Consider the following 17218-nt stretch of genomic DNA (forward strand, 5'->3'; position numbering starts at 1 on the left):
TACAATTTCCATCACAATAGCCAAAAAGATCCATGAATAACTTCATACTGGATTCCAAGTGGAAATAAAGAGATTGTGACTAAAACTTGGATCAGGTAAAGTGATAACTTATTGTTCTCTTTCAAAACTGTTTCCTTTAGGGGCTTGTTCTCAGAAAGTATCTTTAAATATTTTCTAGTCATAAACCTAGACCACCAATTTCATCTTTTGTCTTCAGAGCACATCATTATAACCAAACGAGTACTCTGCCTTTTAAAAATCAGAAACATACATGCTATTAACTATATTTCAATATATTTAAGACATTCAATATAGGTAATATGTTTTAAGTTATGAATGATTTCTAATGCATAAAATATCATATGGATGTCTCTCCTTTGAGTTTAGCTTAGAATCCTTACTATTGAACAAAATAATGAAAGAAATTACCTTTTCACCAATGCTCCCAGTCATCCCAACCTCTCCAGGTAAACCGATAGGTCCCTTTAAGGAAAAAAAATATAACAGAAGATACACATGTATTGCATTGCTGTTATAGCATACCGGTTTTAAGTTACCTGTAAACATTATGTTTCTTTCTAATTTATCCTAAATTTTATCTTAGAGTAAAATTTCTCCTACTATTGGTGTCCAGCCTATGACTTTACACCAGAATTAACTATTCAGTTAATCAAGAAATATATATGAGTGTCTAATATGTGACAGGCCCTACAACGGGAAGCACCAAGTGTCAAATTCAAGTGTAGTCCCTGTCCTCACAGAGCTTACAATCCAGTGGCTGTTACAAAACCTCCTGCAGTTTGCATAGCTTCTTGATGTGGACACATCAGCTTAAGAAATCATTTCAACTTGGAAATGATCTGAAAGCTCGTCAGTACATGAGGGAATAGCAACCCCACCCCCACCCCGGCATCAATTCATTCAAAAAACACTTGGTGCCTGCTCCGGGCCACGCTCGTTGCTGAGATTTCATTAGTAGGCAAGGAGGACCTAGGCCCTGCCCTCATGAGGCAAGAAGAATTGTAAACAGACAAAAACAGCTAAATCAGAAAGCGAATAATTACAAATTATGATGTAAGTTCATAAAGGGAACAACTGTGAGGTAGAGAAGATGGTGAGGGTACACCTGAGGCCTGACATTTAAACTAAAAGCTGAAGAATAAGGAGAGGCCAGTGGGCCAAGCGAAGGAAGGAGGAAGAGGGTTCTAGGAAGAGTAAAGAGCCTGATTAAAGAACGAATTTGGCAGAAGAAAGGCGGCGGTCAGGAACACGGTTTCAGAGCAAACAGGTGAGAGGTTCATCTCCCTCTGTCTTCCTGGATTCTGCTTCAAGCTGGACAGAAAGCAAAGTGAAGCGACACAGCACAAGCGTTCTAAGGAGGACATAATCCTTTTCCTTGGTTGTACAGAGCTTTTGAGTTTGATTTACTTTTGTTTTTATTGCCTTTACTTTAGGTGTCAAATTCAAAAAAAAAATGTGGTGTCATTCTTGTAACATTTTATATGTGGCTTATTTATAAACTCTCTATTCTATTCCATTATTTCTCTGTTTTCTCCTCTTTTCAAATTCTCTCACTCATTTTTTTTTCCTACTGTTTTTATAGCTGTCCCAGAACTGAAGAGCACTCTAAAACAGCTTTAGATCAGCGGTAAAAGGAAAACTCAACAATAGGCTTTAAATCTATTTATCCTTTAAATCTACATTACTGTTTCATTTGAAAACTATCCACACACTTGAAAATCAATAGGTGAATCAGACGAATACATTTAGACTTGCAGTCTATCAAGTTTCCTTTAATCTAAGATGTATTGATTATAAGATACAGCATTATTTTTATATCTCTAAAGAGAAAAAAGATTCTGCCAAGTAATTATAATTCACCACTGACTGTAAGAATATCCTGATTTTACAAATATTAAAATGTGAATAAAGTATAGTCAAGTGTATGATTGTTAAAAATACCCACTGCTCCTTTCTGTGGTAAGAGTACACATGCGTACATCCCTGTGTTGTCACCATCAGACTTGGCCACAGGATTTGCAGTGTCAACGGGAGAAATAAAATCCTTCATCTCACTGACATCAGGCTTCTCTAGGTAACTTACTTCGACCAAATGAAAACGAGAGTGTGCAGAAGTGATATGTGCCATTTTTTTTTTAAGTCAGTTTATTTTTCCCTTCTACATGAGGCCAGCCATGTCCCAGACAGGAGCTGCTCCAGAAGCCTGGGTGTCAGAGTGCAGAAGAGACAGAATAGAGCCACACTCAACCAGCAGTCTATAGAGTGCAAGTAAGAAATAAACCTCTGTTGTTGCGAGCCACTCATATTCTGAGGTTGTTTCTTACTGCAGCAAAACTTAACATGACTGATGTAATGTATATTTTTACATTGATGAAATCTAGCATTTATTTGTCTGAGAAACAGGCAATTTTCTTCACTTTCTTTTAACCCATGTACTAAGGGCCCTAGGGAGATGGTAGAGCTGAAAGAACAAAGAACTTGGGCTTCTGAATCACTTCATAGGGGAGAGCTACCTGATTATATCTGTACTGGACTATTAATATGAGCAAAAACAACTTCTCTTCACATTGAGGTTACAAAAAATGTTAAGTTTACTTGTTACAGCCATTATCAGTCTCCTAAAAATAGAGTGAATTAAAATACGAAATGAAAAATTGTAATCTAGCTCAATTGGCCTATTGAAAAGATAGTCTCACAGAAACCATTTTATAAATGAAGATGGTATAAAATACACTGAATCAACTTCTGGTTTAGATTGCAAATTAACTTGTTCAATAAATGTAAAGTGATCTGAAGAAAATAAAATTAAATGCATGTTTACTTGTCCATGTATTAAGCCCTGTGCTAAGAGGTGGAGAGGATACAAAGATGAGTAAAATGTAGTAAGGGGTCCCATCTAGTAAGCTGGATGAGGAAAAAGTATATTTTCTGTAAGTTAAGGGAAGAAAAAGTAAAAGCCAACATAACGCAAAGGCAGGGGAGAGCCTATCTGGTTGAGAACACAAGGAAAAGCTTTACAGAGAACGCGGTATTTGAGGTATGGCTAACTGTTGACAAGACAAATGGTGAAAGTGCGTTCAAAGTCGAGGGAATGATTTGAACAGAAAGTGGGAGGTAGCAAATGATGAAACCTTTGTCAAACATAAAGCAAATCCAGACTGGAGTACAGGATATGTGCACGAACGAGACTGGGATAAATGTATTGGTGATACACTCTTGAGGATTCTGACTGCCAAGCGAGACATTTGTGTTTGTGGTGTTTGCAAAAAGAATTTATGTTTGTAGAAGAATCACTGTTGGTTTAAGTAAAGGAGGAATGTAATCGTATCTGTACTGAATGGATAGTAATTCAACAACATCGTGTTCAATGTGTGGAAACAGGAAAAAATAGAAGATAGTGGGAAGAGTTAGAAGCCACTGTAACTGTCCAGGCTAAGTGTAACACTTCTATGACAATGGTATCATGATTCCAAGAAACAGTGACTCAAGGGAGAAGCCAGTGTTACAGGAAAGATGATGAATTAAGCCACGGGACAATTGTGGCTCTTAGAGAGTTTATTCTGAAATAAGAGTTTGTAAGTTCATTGAAAAGTCAACTGCTGGAATCACAAGAATGATGCAGTACATAGAGTAATAATAAAAGAGAAACAGCGGAGAATCTTAACGAAGATTCTTTGGAGGCAAGAGACAGAAGAAAAAACAAAGGAGTCGGAGAGGAGGAGAACCATGACTATGCAAAGAAAGTTAAAGAAGGAAAAAGTTTCAGGGAGAGAGAAATCAGGGTTATGTGGGAAGGGGTGAGAAGGATGAACACTGAGTAGTCACTGGAACCACAGCCTTAACCTATAAGAACTATCAGCAATTTGTATCTTTTTGACAAAGAATTTTCATTTAAAAACGTTTCAAAATACAGATTGCACATCTAAAACACATTAAAGAAAACAACAAAGCTTTTAGCAGGAACGTGCCATGCTACAGGGCAAGACCTAGATAACTACAATAATTGAAAACATTTCACTTTTTTGCAAAATGGTATAGGTTATAGTCTAAAGATTTGTTAGCTAAAGTGGAAATTCAGAAGGCCAAAAAGCCATATGTATAATAAATCACTTGTTAGAACTGAAAAGAAATACTATTTTTTCCCCAAAAGTCAGTAAAAACTATAAAATACTCAGGTTCTATTTTTTAAAGTAACCACATCCTACTTATCCACTAAAGACTGATATAAAGTCAGGATATTTCCTAGTTGAAATAAAAATGGTTTAAAAAAATTTTTTATGCGAAGTTCTTAGATGTGACAATTATCCTAAAGAAAAAAATCATTGTGTCTTAACTATAGTTTAGAGTTTCTCTATATTGTTTCAAGTTTTCTTTTCAATGTAGAAACAATTGTATTTACAGGATAATGAATCTCAGACCCTCCCCCCTCAACCAATTCCTCAAATTCACCTGAATATACAATATACAAGGCTAATTCCCTAGGAGTTAGTTCTGTTTTATCTTAGAAACATATTAACTTCAACATCTGCATTAGTGTTACTGTGTTTACACTCTTTAAAAATAAGAGAATTTTACAAGTCATCTTATCACAATAAGTAGTAATTAATTATATTATATGTAATTGCTGATACTTGACCATGTTTTTACCTTTAAAAATGGTAATTTTACATGATTCAATCAAGTGTAGACTTGGAGGGTAGGAGAAACAGAAGATCAGCCAGACAGGAGGAAATAATTCAAGCACAACATGGAAAAATGTCTTCATCACTTGTGTTCATTTCTCTACCTCAAGTTCGTGTACTTTTGCCCAAGACAATGATGCAGACTGCTGTCAGTCTAGACTGATAAGGGGAAGATGTAGAAAAGTGGAAAGAGTGCATAATATATCTGAGTAAAAAAGAGAAATTCCTCTCTAGATATGATAAACATAAGACACCTATGAGACATTTTCATAGGAATATTCACTATACAATTGTGTAAGCAGATTCAGAGCTAAAAAGATCCATGTGATCATCAGCAAACGGACAGTAGAGACCTAGAGAGTAAATAGGTCACCAAAGAGCATATGTACCTGGAGAAAAGGAAGAGGCTAAGACCAGTACCATTCAGAGAGCAGGATGAAAAAAAGAAAACTTACGGAGGTGTCTAGACATAAACAGAAAACGTACTGTCAAAAGGAGGGTCCTGCCTATTTATTCATCACCCGTAATGCTTCTTCAGACCTTTTCATTTGGGGGTAATTTTATGACTTGACAAGAATGAATGAACCTTTTCTGTTTATTTGTAAATACATCCCTGTTTCTAAATAGCTAATCTTTGGATCACTTCACTCCTATTTCCAAACAAAATCTGGAAACTGAAGATGTATTTCTTTGACCGTGTGACTTGGAGTAAGTTACTTTAGCTCATTGTGCCCCTTCCTCCACCATCCAGGAAGATGTGACTTTAAGTCAATTAGCCTGATGCTCTGTGAAGCCAGGACGATACCTTGTCTGACGCTGTATCCCTTATGTCTCACACACCACCTGGGATGATAAATTATGCTGAATGAATGAGTGAATAAATTAGATAGAGCAGTAGTGCTGGAAACAGAGACGAGCTGCCCACATCGCCCTTCGAGAAAGATCTTATTGCCGCTGTCATCGGCTCCTTTAAAGTTTAGGCTTCAGCAAAGAGGCTTACGTCCAAAGACTAATTAAAGTGAGGTTACAAGAAGGCCTGGCCACATTCTCCTAACACGGCACTACTCTAATGGGCTCTGTGTGCTCAGAGCTCCCTAAGGGGTTGTTCGGGCTCTCACCTCCCCCAGTGGAAGGAGAGAGAAAACTGAGCCAAAAACCTAGGATTTAACAGTCAGAGTGACCAAATTCCAGAGAAGGCTGTATCTCTAACCAAGACAAGTCTGTTATGCCAAGGTCAGGGCCTTGTACTAAGTGATGAATCTTTCCCTGATGGGCTGAGGATGAAGTTTTTGGAGCTCACCAAAGACTGAGGACACTCTGGCAGCAAAAGTTATAGCTTTTGTTATAATTTATTTTCCAGGATATCTGACTTACTTTACAAAATATTCTTGAAGTCTACTTCTCTTTCAAGTGATGTGTGCTTGTATTATACGTAGACAGTTTAACTATGCCCATATCTAGTGCCTAAGGAATTCAAATGAAGCGAACGAGGAAACGATGCAGCACAGGGCTTATCCTAAATCATACCTGTTACTGAGCACAGGAGACAGACAGCTCTCTCAATTTTTATATTTTCTGTAACGAGGTAGGCGTATAAGTAAATAAAACCAATGATTATTCACTGGTGTTATCCACTGAGTCTTTGAAACTAAGAATGTGCCTAATTAGCTTTATTAATTTAAATTTTCTGAAAGCTGAAGATAAAATACCTATAAACACGGGTGACTAAAGAAAAGACAATTATATAGAAAGTCTGCATTCATTCACGCTTTAAAAAGTATGGAAATGCCATAAAACAAATGCATTTATTAGCCAACAAACATTATTTGAGAATATAATACATGCCAGGCATTAATGAATAATGTAGACTACTTTACATCGTCAGTTAAATGTAGAATAAGATGAGCACTTCGTTATTTTAGAGGCTCCTGACTGGACAGTAGTTTACTTTGATACCAGTTCCTCCACATCAGACTCCTGACACTTGGACCTATTGGTTTCCTAAGAGATAGAACTGAATGGTCTGCTCAGCATCCAAACAGGCATTTCAGGCTCTGACATTTCCCTCTTACTCTCTTAGACTGTACACAGTCATTAAAAGTTCAGAATGAAGTTCTGCCTTGGGAAGGCCTGGCAGTGATTAAAAGAATATGCCTGGAATGTCTTCTCAACAGATGCTTTTACTCCCGCTTATGTTATGGGAGCACGAGAGCAGAAAGGCAACCGGTCTGCCCTCCCTGCACTGAACTGCCTGGCAGTGTTCACACCCCCCACTCTTCTGAATGAGTCTCTTGGCAATAAATCAAACGTGATAAAGTGAATATGAGCACAGGGCTACCATCTATCTTCGTTGAACTTCTTGGATAATTAGTTTAAAAAAATGTAAGTTGGATGAGAAGTAAGAGGTATTTTCCTAGTGTGACACTTGTGTGGCACCACACGTGAACTGTGAGGCCTTCCCAGGACTCCAGTAACTAGCAGGGTCATTCACGGAGAAGGATATGTGCTTACAATCACAGCACATTTTTCCACAATCAAAATTAGTTCTGTAATTTTTTTATGCAGACTTCACAGTTGAGGTTTTTTTTTTTTTTTTTGTGGACTCTATCTGAAGCTAAACTTAAAGTCAGAAAATCTATTGTCTGCTGCCTCCCAAAAATCTCTGTACCTAAAAGAGAGGGAAATGACAGCACAGCGCTGGTAAGTGCTTGTCTAGAAACGTGAGTTCTAGATTAGATCTCCAGCTCTGAAGCAAGTCATGCAACGAGTCTGGGTCTCATTCTCCCAATTCTGAAAACACAAACAGGATGAGCTAGGCAATCGCTCACGTACTTTCCAGCTCTAAACTACAGTTTAAACACAAGGAAGAGGAAAATCACTAAGGTATTCAAAACCTTTTGGACAGGTGAGGAAAAGATGTAACTTAAAAAAAATTGGAATACTTTTATTTCATAGAGAGAGGATGTGTCTAACATTCTGGATTTTTCAGTATCACTAAAGAAAATATTTACTGATGACCTCTCCAGGAGGTGGACTCTGTGACCTCTCATAGACCTCACTTTATTTTTTTAAAATCTTGTTGTTTATTTATTTTTTAAACTTATCTTATACATGTGTGTGGGCTTTGAGGGTAGAGGCTGTGTTCTGTTCATCTCAATGCTCATCTCACTGCCCAGCACCTTAATTCGCACATAGCAGGTGCCCAGTAAATATCTGTAGAATGAATACATGGTAGAAATTAGATGCTAGAGTCAATTAAAATATTGAAATTGTGGAATTGTGGGATTAAGATAGGCTGCAGAAGAATCTGGAGGGCTTTTCTGAAAGATGAAGATATCACCTGCCAGAATGAAATCACACTGGGTCCTGTGTCTCGTTTATTTCTTGCTCTGTGATCTCCACTTGCATCATTTATTCCTGCTAGTTCAGTGTGACAGAGCATCAACCCTACAGAGCTTGACCTAAGTGACTGGCCTATTCGTGGCTTTATTTTGGGCCTCCCAGACTGTGTGTGATGTTGCTAATTCTCTACTATTGACTTTCAGAGACCCTCAGTTTTGGTTTTGTTACGCTGCAGAAGACACTGGTTAAGGTAGTGATCTCACTGGTACCACACAGGTAGAAAACTCCCTCTGGGTAGAGAGCAGGTCCTTGAACGTTTACCGTGCTGAGGACACTCGTAACAACACGGCACTGAGAACACCGAAGCTTAATGATGCCGTCAGAGCCCGTTTGAAAAGGTGCAGTCATTTCACAGAAATTCCATATGGGTTCTTAGGTTCCTCATCCTGCCGACTTTCTCTAAGGAGGTGAGCGAGCTGTCCCTGCGTACCAACGTGCTGGTAATACAGTCTTTCCCATTACCTAACTCAGGGCATGTGGAAATGTGGCAGCTCTGCACGAGCACACACAGGTTCCCCTCAGAGTGGCCTGACACTTTCAGGGCAGAGCACCTGCAGACCTCTGGGTTCTTAACAGCATGAAAATGTCCATCAAGCTGTATGTCAACATTGCCAAGGACAACTTATAAATCCTCTATTTGTAAGTATGCAAATATTCTGACTCCTTACTTAGGAAGTGAACAGTGATGGGATAGTTCCACCACGTACGCTGAATTCTAGGAGACATTTATTTTTCCAGTGGGAGACCAAGATCGCAACTTAATTATCTCTCAGCTACTGGGGATCAAGTCTAGCCTAACACACTTACTTCTTATTGTTCAAGATGCTGGGACAATCTAAGCAAAATCCTTGAGTGCAGATTTGTATGACCCTGCTCTTGTACTGGGTTCCTACAGTACACAGCAGTTCTCATCTCTTAATAATTGGAACCTTGAAACCATCACCGACTGATCTGCCACCCCTGCCACAGATGCCACGTAGGTTGGTCCAATTATGGCAGTCGGATATATTCTAAGCTAAATTTTGGAGAGAGGGCAGGTAGAGGGAAGTTCCGATTTTGGGTGGTTCTGAATTTTAAGAATGAAATGAACAGATCCACTTTCAGACTTCCTATAGGCAGTTTGAGTGACTACACCTTTAAGTCTCTGAACTGTTCTCAGAGGGGTAATGATATAGTTTCTCATGACTTACTTGTTTGGTGAGTCACTGGCTACCTGGAAGATATTACAACACGTTCCTCGGATCCTGCCTCTTGCAAGCGTTACACCTGCTTGTCTGTACACAGAAGACACAGGCCTGCTCACAAGTATTGCTGTCCTCACAGCGGCTCCTCACTGGTGCCTGGGAACTTGGATTTGGGTTCCCACCATTTCCAGAACTGATAAGAGTGCCTCTTGTCAGAGGGCCTAAACTGTTTAACCAAACGACGCAGTTCATGCTGAACACCTGCTCTCCTTCCGGGAGCTGGGCGTTTTGGTATGCACTGGGCAGAGATGCCGATGTGACCAGCCCCCAGGGAAAACCATGGGCACTGAGTCTCTAATGAACTTTCCCGGTAGACAATACTTCACACGTGTCGTCAGCTCACTGCTGGGAGCGCTAAGTGGGTCCTGCGTGATCCCGCCGGGAGAGGACTCTGGGGAGCTGCTCCGGTTTCTTCTGGACGTAGCCCCCTGCGCCTTCAAACACTGCCGTCTCTGCTCTGCATCCTTTCACCGTAATGCATCTTAGTTACTCACACGACTCTGTGCTGAGTCCTGTGAGATACTGGTGAGATCGCTGCCTTAACAGTGTATTGCAATGACTGTATTTTAACTGTTGTTAACAGTGGTGCCTTGACCAAGATAGCGACATAGAGAATCCTGAACACACCTTGTCCCACAGACACGCCAAACGTTCAGCTACACATGAAGCAATGCCTTCCAAGAGAGATCTGGGAACCGGCTGAGTGACTCCTACACATAGACCCACATCAACGCTGGCAGGATGGGATGAGACACCCTCACCGTCAAGTCCACCTGGGGCGCAGCGCTATGTAACTGCGAGGGGCCCTCCAACTCCCAGCTTCCCCCTGAGAAGCGAAGGGTTTGGACCCCACATCCAGCACTCCAACTTTTAAGACTCACCAAAAGGACAGGCTCCCAGAACACCTGGCTCTTATAGCCAACAGGGTTTGTATCCACAAGACCCGTAATACTACAGCAAAGAAAGAAGCAATTCTTAATGAGTGCACAAGCACTCACCAAGGCTATACCCCCAGGTCTCAGTGTACACGGAGCAGGCAAAATCACCCATTTCCCAGTCTTCTCCTAAAAGAGGTTTACTTGCATACTTTAAAAGCCGCTGCCTAAGGGCCAGATTTCTAACCTAGGAGGCATCTGGAAGAGACCTCCCCGGGAGAACAGGGAGGCAGTAGCCCCCTCCCCCACCCCCTCTCTCCAGCCTGCAGTAAGTCACCAGTGTCTCCGTGGAAGGAGTTTGTACACACAACTGTACTCCAGCTTTTCCAGCTGCTTCCCGAGGGAGCGGTATCCATATTGCCTGGCTCTGATACTCAGTGGGACTTAAGTTCACACGTCCCGCAAGACTGTAGCAAACAAACAATCAGTTCTTAACTAGCTATCCACCTAGGGCTCAGTGCAGAGGGAGCAAAAAATGCATTTTTGTCTGCTCCCAGTCTTTCCATGAAAGGGGTTTCTCCGTATACCTTAAAAGCTGCTGCCTGAGGGCCTGTCTTCTAATTTAGCAAGCATTTAGGAGCTGGATGCAATCCTTCCCAGAGACAGGGAATGACAGTGAACACCTTGTCCGCTTTCTCCCTCCATCCTGCTCCGACAATAAAACCAAGTCACCAGTATCTCCTGGAAGGAGCTTGCACACCAGTTTTTGTGGCTGCCACCTGAGTGACAGGTCCCTAGGCTACCTGGCTCTAACAGCCAACAGAGCTGGCATTCACAAGTCCAACGGGGCTGGAGCAAACAAAGAAACAGTTCTCAATAAATACAGGAGCACCTCCCTGTGGCTTTAAACAGATGTCAGCACAGAAGGAGCAGGCAAAAACTCCATCTTCTAGTTTCCCCCTGGAGGGGGCTTAACTACATCCTTTCTTAGCTGTGGCCTGAGGGTCCAGCTTTGAATCAACCTACATATGTGGTCCTTCACTTTTGGACACTGACAGGTCTTAGCATACCCTGAACTACTGGGAGCCATTAAGAACAAAGAATATTTTACTTTATAACAGTCACTTAATGCATCTTTAATAAGGATAAAAGAAAAATATATACTTAATATAAAATAAAGTATATAAGCCTTTATATGCTTGGCTTTCAACAACTTCTGTGCTTTTAGCTTGAGGCACATCATCAGTGTATCATTCATTCACCCCACAGATAGAAATTTTGCATTTTAGCTTTTATCTTATAATCATGTGAATTACAAAAAATTTGTTGGTTTCTCTTTAATAACCACTTACATGTGACTTAAGTGGTCAGTCTCTTGGTCTCTCTCTTATCACATTTGGTTTTGTGACATGCATGATTTTCTGCAGTCTTCGTTTTCCCATACCCTTTAGCTTTCATATTTGTAGAAAAAAGTTCTATAGGACCACATCTAGTATAGTATTTATTATTTTCTTAGTAACTTACTTTGCTTTTTACAAAGAGATGGCATAAATGTCAGGAAAGTAGAATGTCTTACATCCCCAAGGACTCAAAAATCCTTCCACCTTTGTAAGCACCTCAACTGTTCCTAGAAATCTGCTAACTCCGTTTTCTTAGATAAATCTCTTGTGCTTGAGATTAAAAACGCTATTGGTGGGCGAGGAGGGTGGGAAGGAATTAACTGGGAGCTCGAGATTTGCAGATACTGACTGGTATATATATAAATAAACAAGTTTATACTGTATAGCACAGGGAAATATATTCAATAGCTTGTAGTAGCTCATGGTGAAAAAGAATATGAAAATGAATTTATGTATATCCATGTGTGACTGAAGAACTGTGCTGTACACCAGAAATTGACACAACATTGTAAACTGACTATAACCCAATAAAAAAATAGTAAAAAACAAACAAACAAATAAAAAACTATTGGCAACTCATTTATAAAGTAATCGTTCACCTTGTAGTTACCTGAATATGATTTTTAGAAAATGGCAAGGTTAGTAGAATTATCTTTTTAAATTCATTTCCCTTCAATTTACCTGGAATTGTAATGTCATATATCTTCTATGTTTACATCCATTAATATGTCCACACTCTTTCTGTATATTCCCTTTTGACTTACTGATTTATATTTTTTTTCTGATCTTCGACACTTTCATAGATTTAATAGTTCAGTGAAATTAATTCACTATGGCTTCTTAATCAAAGAAGTGATGCTATTAAAACATTTCAGATGATATATGTCAAATACATGATTCTAAAACAACAATTCTAACACATTCATTTTTTTTTGAGATGCTCCTCAGACCACAATGTGATGCCTGGGGCCTCATCATCTCCAGCTTCACAGGGTAATAAGAGGACAATGTGCAATCATTAGAAAGGTAACTGGCCTCTTCACCTCACTGTTGAGAGGGGGCGGGACGGCATGGCTCCTCTTCAATCCCAGCTCCGCTGCTTTACTCTCTGACCTTGGACAAGTTTCTTTACCTCTCTGATACATAAGTTTTCTTTTGTGTTAAAATAGGAATAACTTTCATCTCCCAGCGTCTCTGTGAGCTTTAAGATATAAATATATGCAAAGTATCTGGCATATCACAGATTTTCAAGAAATAGTAGCTATTTTTATCATACGACGGAATGTACTGTGGATGTACATTTCACATAACTTTCCAGTCTCTGAAAAAACTTGGCACTCCCTGTTGTGTGAGAGATACACACAGCCTTGTTGCTGTGTTCCAGGTTTGTGCAGCCTGAAAACAGGGTGGGTAGATGACATCCTTAAAAACAAAGGCACTGAGACCACAGGGGCCCTACGGAGGGGCATTTGATAGAGTTTTACTTTGTTCTTTCTGTTTGGCTAACTGGTACCATCCGCTTTTGGGACTTTACCTCAAGGAAATATGAGTCACTTTTTATGATTTAGGTATGTCCTTCTAAAGCTACCATTCTCCTCCTAATGAAAGAATGGAACTCATTAAATAAAATCAACTTGTATGTAGAAAACAAACTTACGGTTACTAGGAGGGAAGGCGGGGTGGAGGGGTTATAGATTGGGAGTTTGGGATTTGCAGATACTAACTACTATGTATATAACAGAGAAAGAACAAGGTCCTACTCTGTAGCACAGGGAACTGCATTCAGTATCTCGTAATAGCCTATAATGAAAAAGTATACGGAAAGGAATATATATATATATATATATATATATATATATATATATATATATATATTCTATATTTATACACACACACACGTATAACTGAATCACTATGCTGAAATGAATACAACATTGTAAAGTGAGTATACTTCATTAAAAAAATGGAGAAGAAAAAATCAACTTTTATTCAAGTTTTATAATTTCACAGTATTGCTACCAGAGAGCAGCAAAACCACTGTATCATATGAGGTTTTGTGTTGAGCACTTCTAAAATATTTTCTTCCAGAGCCTTCAAATCTTTCCTGATTCCACTGTAAATGCATTAAACTATATTTCAATATGTCTCAGAAACTAATAACATTTGACAATATTTTAATTGCCAGCCTGGCCTCTGAGATTACAGAGTAAAATTTTATTTTGCCCTTTTCTAAATCTTTCTAACCATTGATTCACAAGGATGTACTTCAAGGTTCAATTTAAAAACAGTATGAATGGATGTTTGCATGACACAGAGAAAATAATCTTGGAACTACAATTTAGAAAATTTGGATTTGAAACCCAGATCTACTGCTTACTAGCTGTATGAATTAAAACCTATCACATAACTTCATTAAATTTCAGTGTCCTTACTTATAGAATGGCAATAAGACTTATGTTACAAGGGTTGTTTCAAGATTAAATGACATAATAGGCCTTCAATAAATAGATCTCTTTTTATTTCCTCCTCTGACTCACCTCTATTTGGCTTTGAATGAACTGGTAGTAATCCAGCTTAGAATCAGCCATCAGAAGCTCTATGATTCTGAAGGTTTTATAATGAGAAGTGGAATACCTGGTTTTGAGGATTATCCATGGCCTTTCCTCTTCCTCTCTGTTCATCAGTCATTTACTATATACTAGCACATCAGAGGGCAGGCAGAAAAACAGAGAGGACACGGCAGATTGCTTATGAAATCTTGCTAAATTGATAAATTAAGGAATAAATGAGGTGAAATCAAATAGTTGGGTTACCTTTTAAGAGATTAAATCAATGTGGTCAGACCATAGGACAACCATAAGAATCTCTTCAAGTGGGCAGAAAAATGGCAACCGAAATTTGATGCAATCAAGGTCACTTTACGAAAAAAAATTCCAAATTTTATCTTTAAAATAACAGACCAGAAAAGGATCCTGGGGGTGACCGCTGATCATTTTCCAAAGACATCCCAACCTCCTGCTATAGAAGAAAGCCTGCCTGGTTCTGAGAACCATCAACCATAAAGAAAACACGATAGAAGTTATTATCCCAATCATGGAACAGGCCGTGAAGCCGTTGCCTCTAAAATATTTAGTTTAGTTCTATTTGCTCCAACTCTAGAAAGACATAAGGAAACTGGAGGAGAGCCAGAGAAAAGAAGCCAAATTGGCAGGTGAGAGGAAGACTAGAAAACACTGCAATTCTTAGGAAAGAGTCACAGATTCTCAGAATTGGAATTCTCCCTAGACATCATACGTACTAATTCCTTATGCTTCCAGAAGGTTTCTATAAATCACAAATAGTTACTATATGCTGGGACTGACCAGAAGCACTCCCTTTCACTGTGGACTTTGTCCAAACCATGACCTTAAACACATCTCAAGGACATCTACCCATCATCCCCGCTGCCACCGCCTGGCTCGTCATCCTGCTCTCTCTGGAGACTCAACAGCACCCTGACGGGCTATCCCTTTCCCCTCCTGCTCCCCACAACCTTGTTCCAACAACCCGACCCACTGCCACCAGAGTGGTCTTAAAACACAAAATAAATCATGTCACTGGCTCACTTAAGACTGCTTCAGTGATTTTCCATCTATTTTAGGATCAAGTCCAAAATAATAAACATGGCCCCAAATGATTTGGCTCCTGCCTCCTTCACTAACACCACCTACTGTTGCTTTTCCCTTGGCTCACCAAGGTATGTCCACACTGGCTTGCTTTCAGCTCCTCAAACCAGTAAGATGCTTTCTTACTTAGAATCATCACATATAAGAATAACCACCACCACAGCCGTCACAGCTAACATTTATCAAGTCTTCACTATGTCACTGGCTCTGGGTTAAGTGCTTTAAGTGCATTACCGTGTTTAATCCTAAGAAACTATGGGGTAGTTATTGTTTTAATACTTTTACTGTTGAGCAAACAAATATTTAGAGAAGTCAAGAAATGTCCCTACAGCAAGGTACGTGGCAAAGTTGGAAAGCATGTTATATTATATATTCCAGGAACGTTCTTTCTCCCCACCCTTCCCTAGCTGGCTCATACCCTTCTTTATGGTCACAGCTTATATGTTATTTCCTCAAAACGGTCTTTTCTCATCTCCTCATCTAAATTTGTCACCTTTGTCATAGTCCCTTAAAATTTTTCTCTATCTAGAATGTATCACGGTTTATAATTATATATTTTTATGAGATTATTTACTTAATGTATCAAATCTTTAGTAGGCTGTAAGTTTCATGAAGGCAGGATCAAAGGCTCAATAAATGTCCTGAATAGAAATAAAAATATCTGCTTGCAGAAAGTCATTCAAATCTAAGAATGAGGTGTTGAATCACTTATGGAAGAATCTGTTTGAGTGCTAGAAATTCTATTAAAATATTCTTGCCTACAAAAAAAAAGCTATTCCCTTATAATTCTATCCCTTGTAATGTCTGTTCCTTTATAAGGCCTATCTACTGATCCTACTTCTAAAAAAGTATACTCTTTTCCCTTTTACAGCTCTTCAAATACTTTCAGCCTACAAAGTCAAAGACAGAGGACTGGCAATTAAGGTGGAATAATTCCAGATTTATTCATAAAAAATAGAATGCCAGAACGAAAGAGTAAGGAGGCATCTTTTGAAATTAGAGTCTTATTCAGGGCACGTTTACAGAACTTAATCATGTGCCTACAGCAGGTAAATGTAAGAGGTATACAGACATGGAATACAGGTGAGACCACGATGCTTGCTTGGCACGCTCCATCACCAACTGGGTTGTAAATTGTGTAAATCTAAAGAAAAACAGACTGGAGGAGTTCTGGTGGAAGGCAATTAACCGACTGCACAAAAAGTTTCAGAAAAGTAAAAACTAGCTATGCGATCCCAACTAACCTTAGGCAGCCCCAGATTACAAGGCCGACATCGTCAAGTGCAGTCGGATTTCCCCACACCTCTTAGGAGTTTTGTTTAAACAGAACTCTGGAGCAGGTGAACTGTATTTCTAAGGTTCTCAGATGAATACAATAAAATAAAAGCTGAGAGAGACCAAGAGCAAAAAATATTCTTTAGGTATTTTATGTATCTTCATTAATTCAGTATATATCCACTGAAGCTTTTTTTAAAAGCCTTTATCTCCCACCCTTAATGAGAAAGATGGAAACTCAAAGTTGAAAAGGTCCTTTTGTTTGATAACTTATCTGACACCTAAAATTTCTCTATAAAATCTAGGCCAAGTGGCTGTTCAGCTGACATTAAAATACCTGCCAGCTGTGTTAAATACCTTGATGGGAATGGAGGATCCTTTCACAAAGTATATGCGTATCAAATCATCACATATACTTCAAATATCTTAACTTTATTTGCCAAATATACCTTAATAAAGCTGGAAAAAGTCCTCAGCATGGTATAATGCTTTGAATGTTGAGATGTGGACTTTGAGTTTGGAGCTGCGGGTTTAAATCCCAGCGCAGCGGTTGACGAGCCATGTAACTGAACAGGCTACTTACTGTCCTTCACTTTCCTCATTTCAGAAACTGGAATAACAAAATGTGTTTTTTTAAAACTGAAAAGTAAATGA

At 39.2% G+C, this 17218-nt stretch overlaps 1 protein-coding gene across 10 annotated transcripts in view; it reads right to left on the reverse strand.

Moving 5' to 3' along the window:
* COL24A1 (collagen type XXIV alpha 1 chain) overlaps positions 1-17218 on the reverse strand; it is a 337788-nt gene that overhangs the window by 143803 nt on the left and 176767 nt on the right. For all 10 annotated transcript variants that reach the window (XR_004325201.1, XM_032494719.1, XM_032494718.1 and 7 more), the window contains one exon: positions 430-483. Coding sequence is in view for 9 of the 10 variants with exons in the window: in XM_032494719.1 (XP_032350610.1) it covers positions 430-483 (54 nt within the window). In the remaining variant the exon portion in view is untranslated. The remainder of the gene's footprint in view (positions 1-429; positions 484-17218) is intronic.

Source organism: Camelus ferus, chromosome 13, assembly GCF_009834535.1.
Source record: "Camelus ferus isolate YT-003-E chromosome 13, BCGSAC_Cfer_1.0, whole genome shotgun sequence".
Lineage (NCBI taxonomy): Eukaryota > Metazoa > Chordata > Mammalia > Artiodactyla > Camelidae > Camelus > Camelus ferus.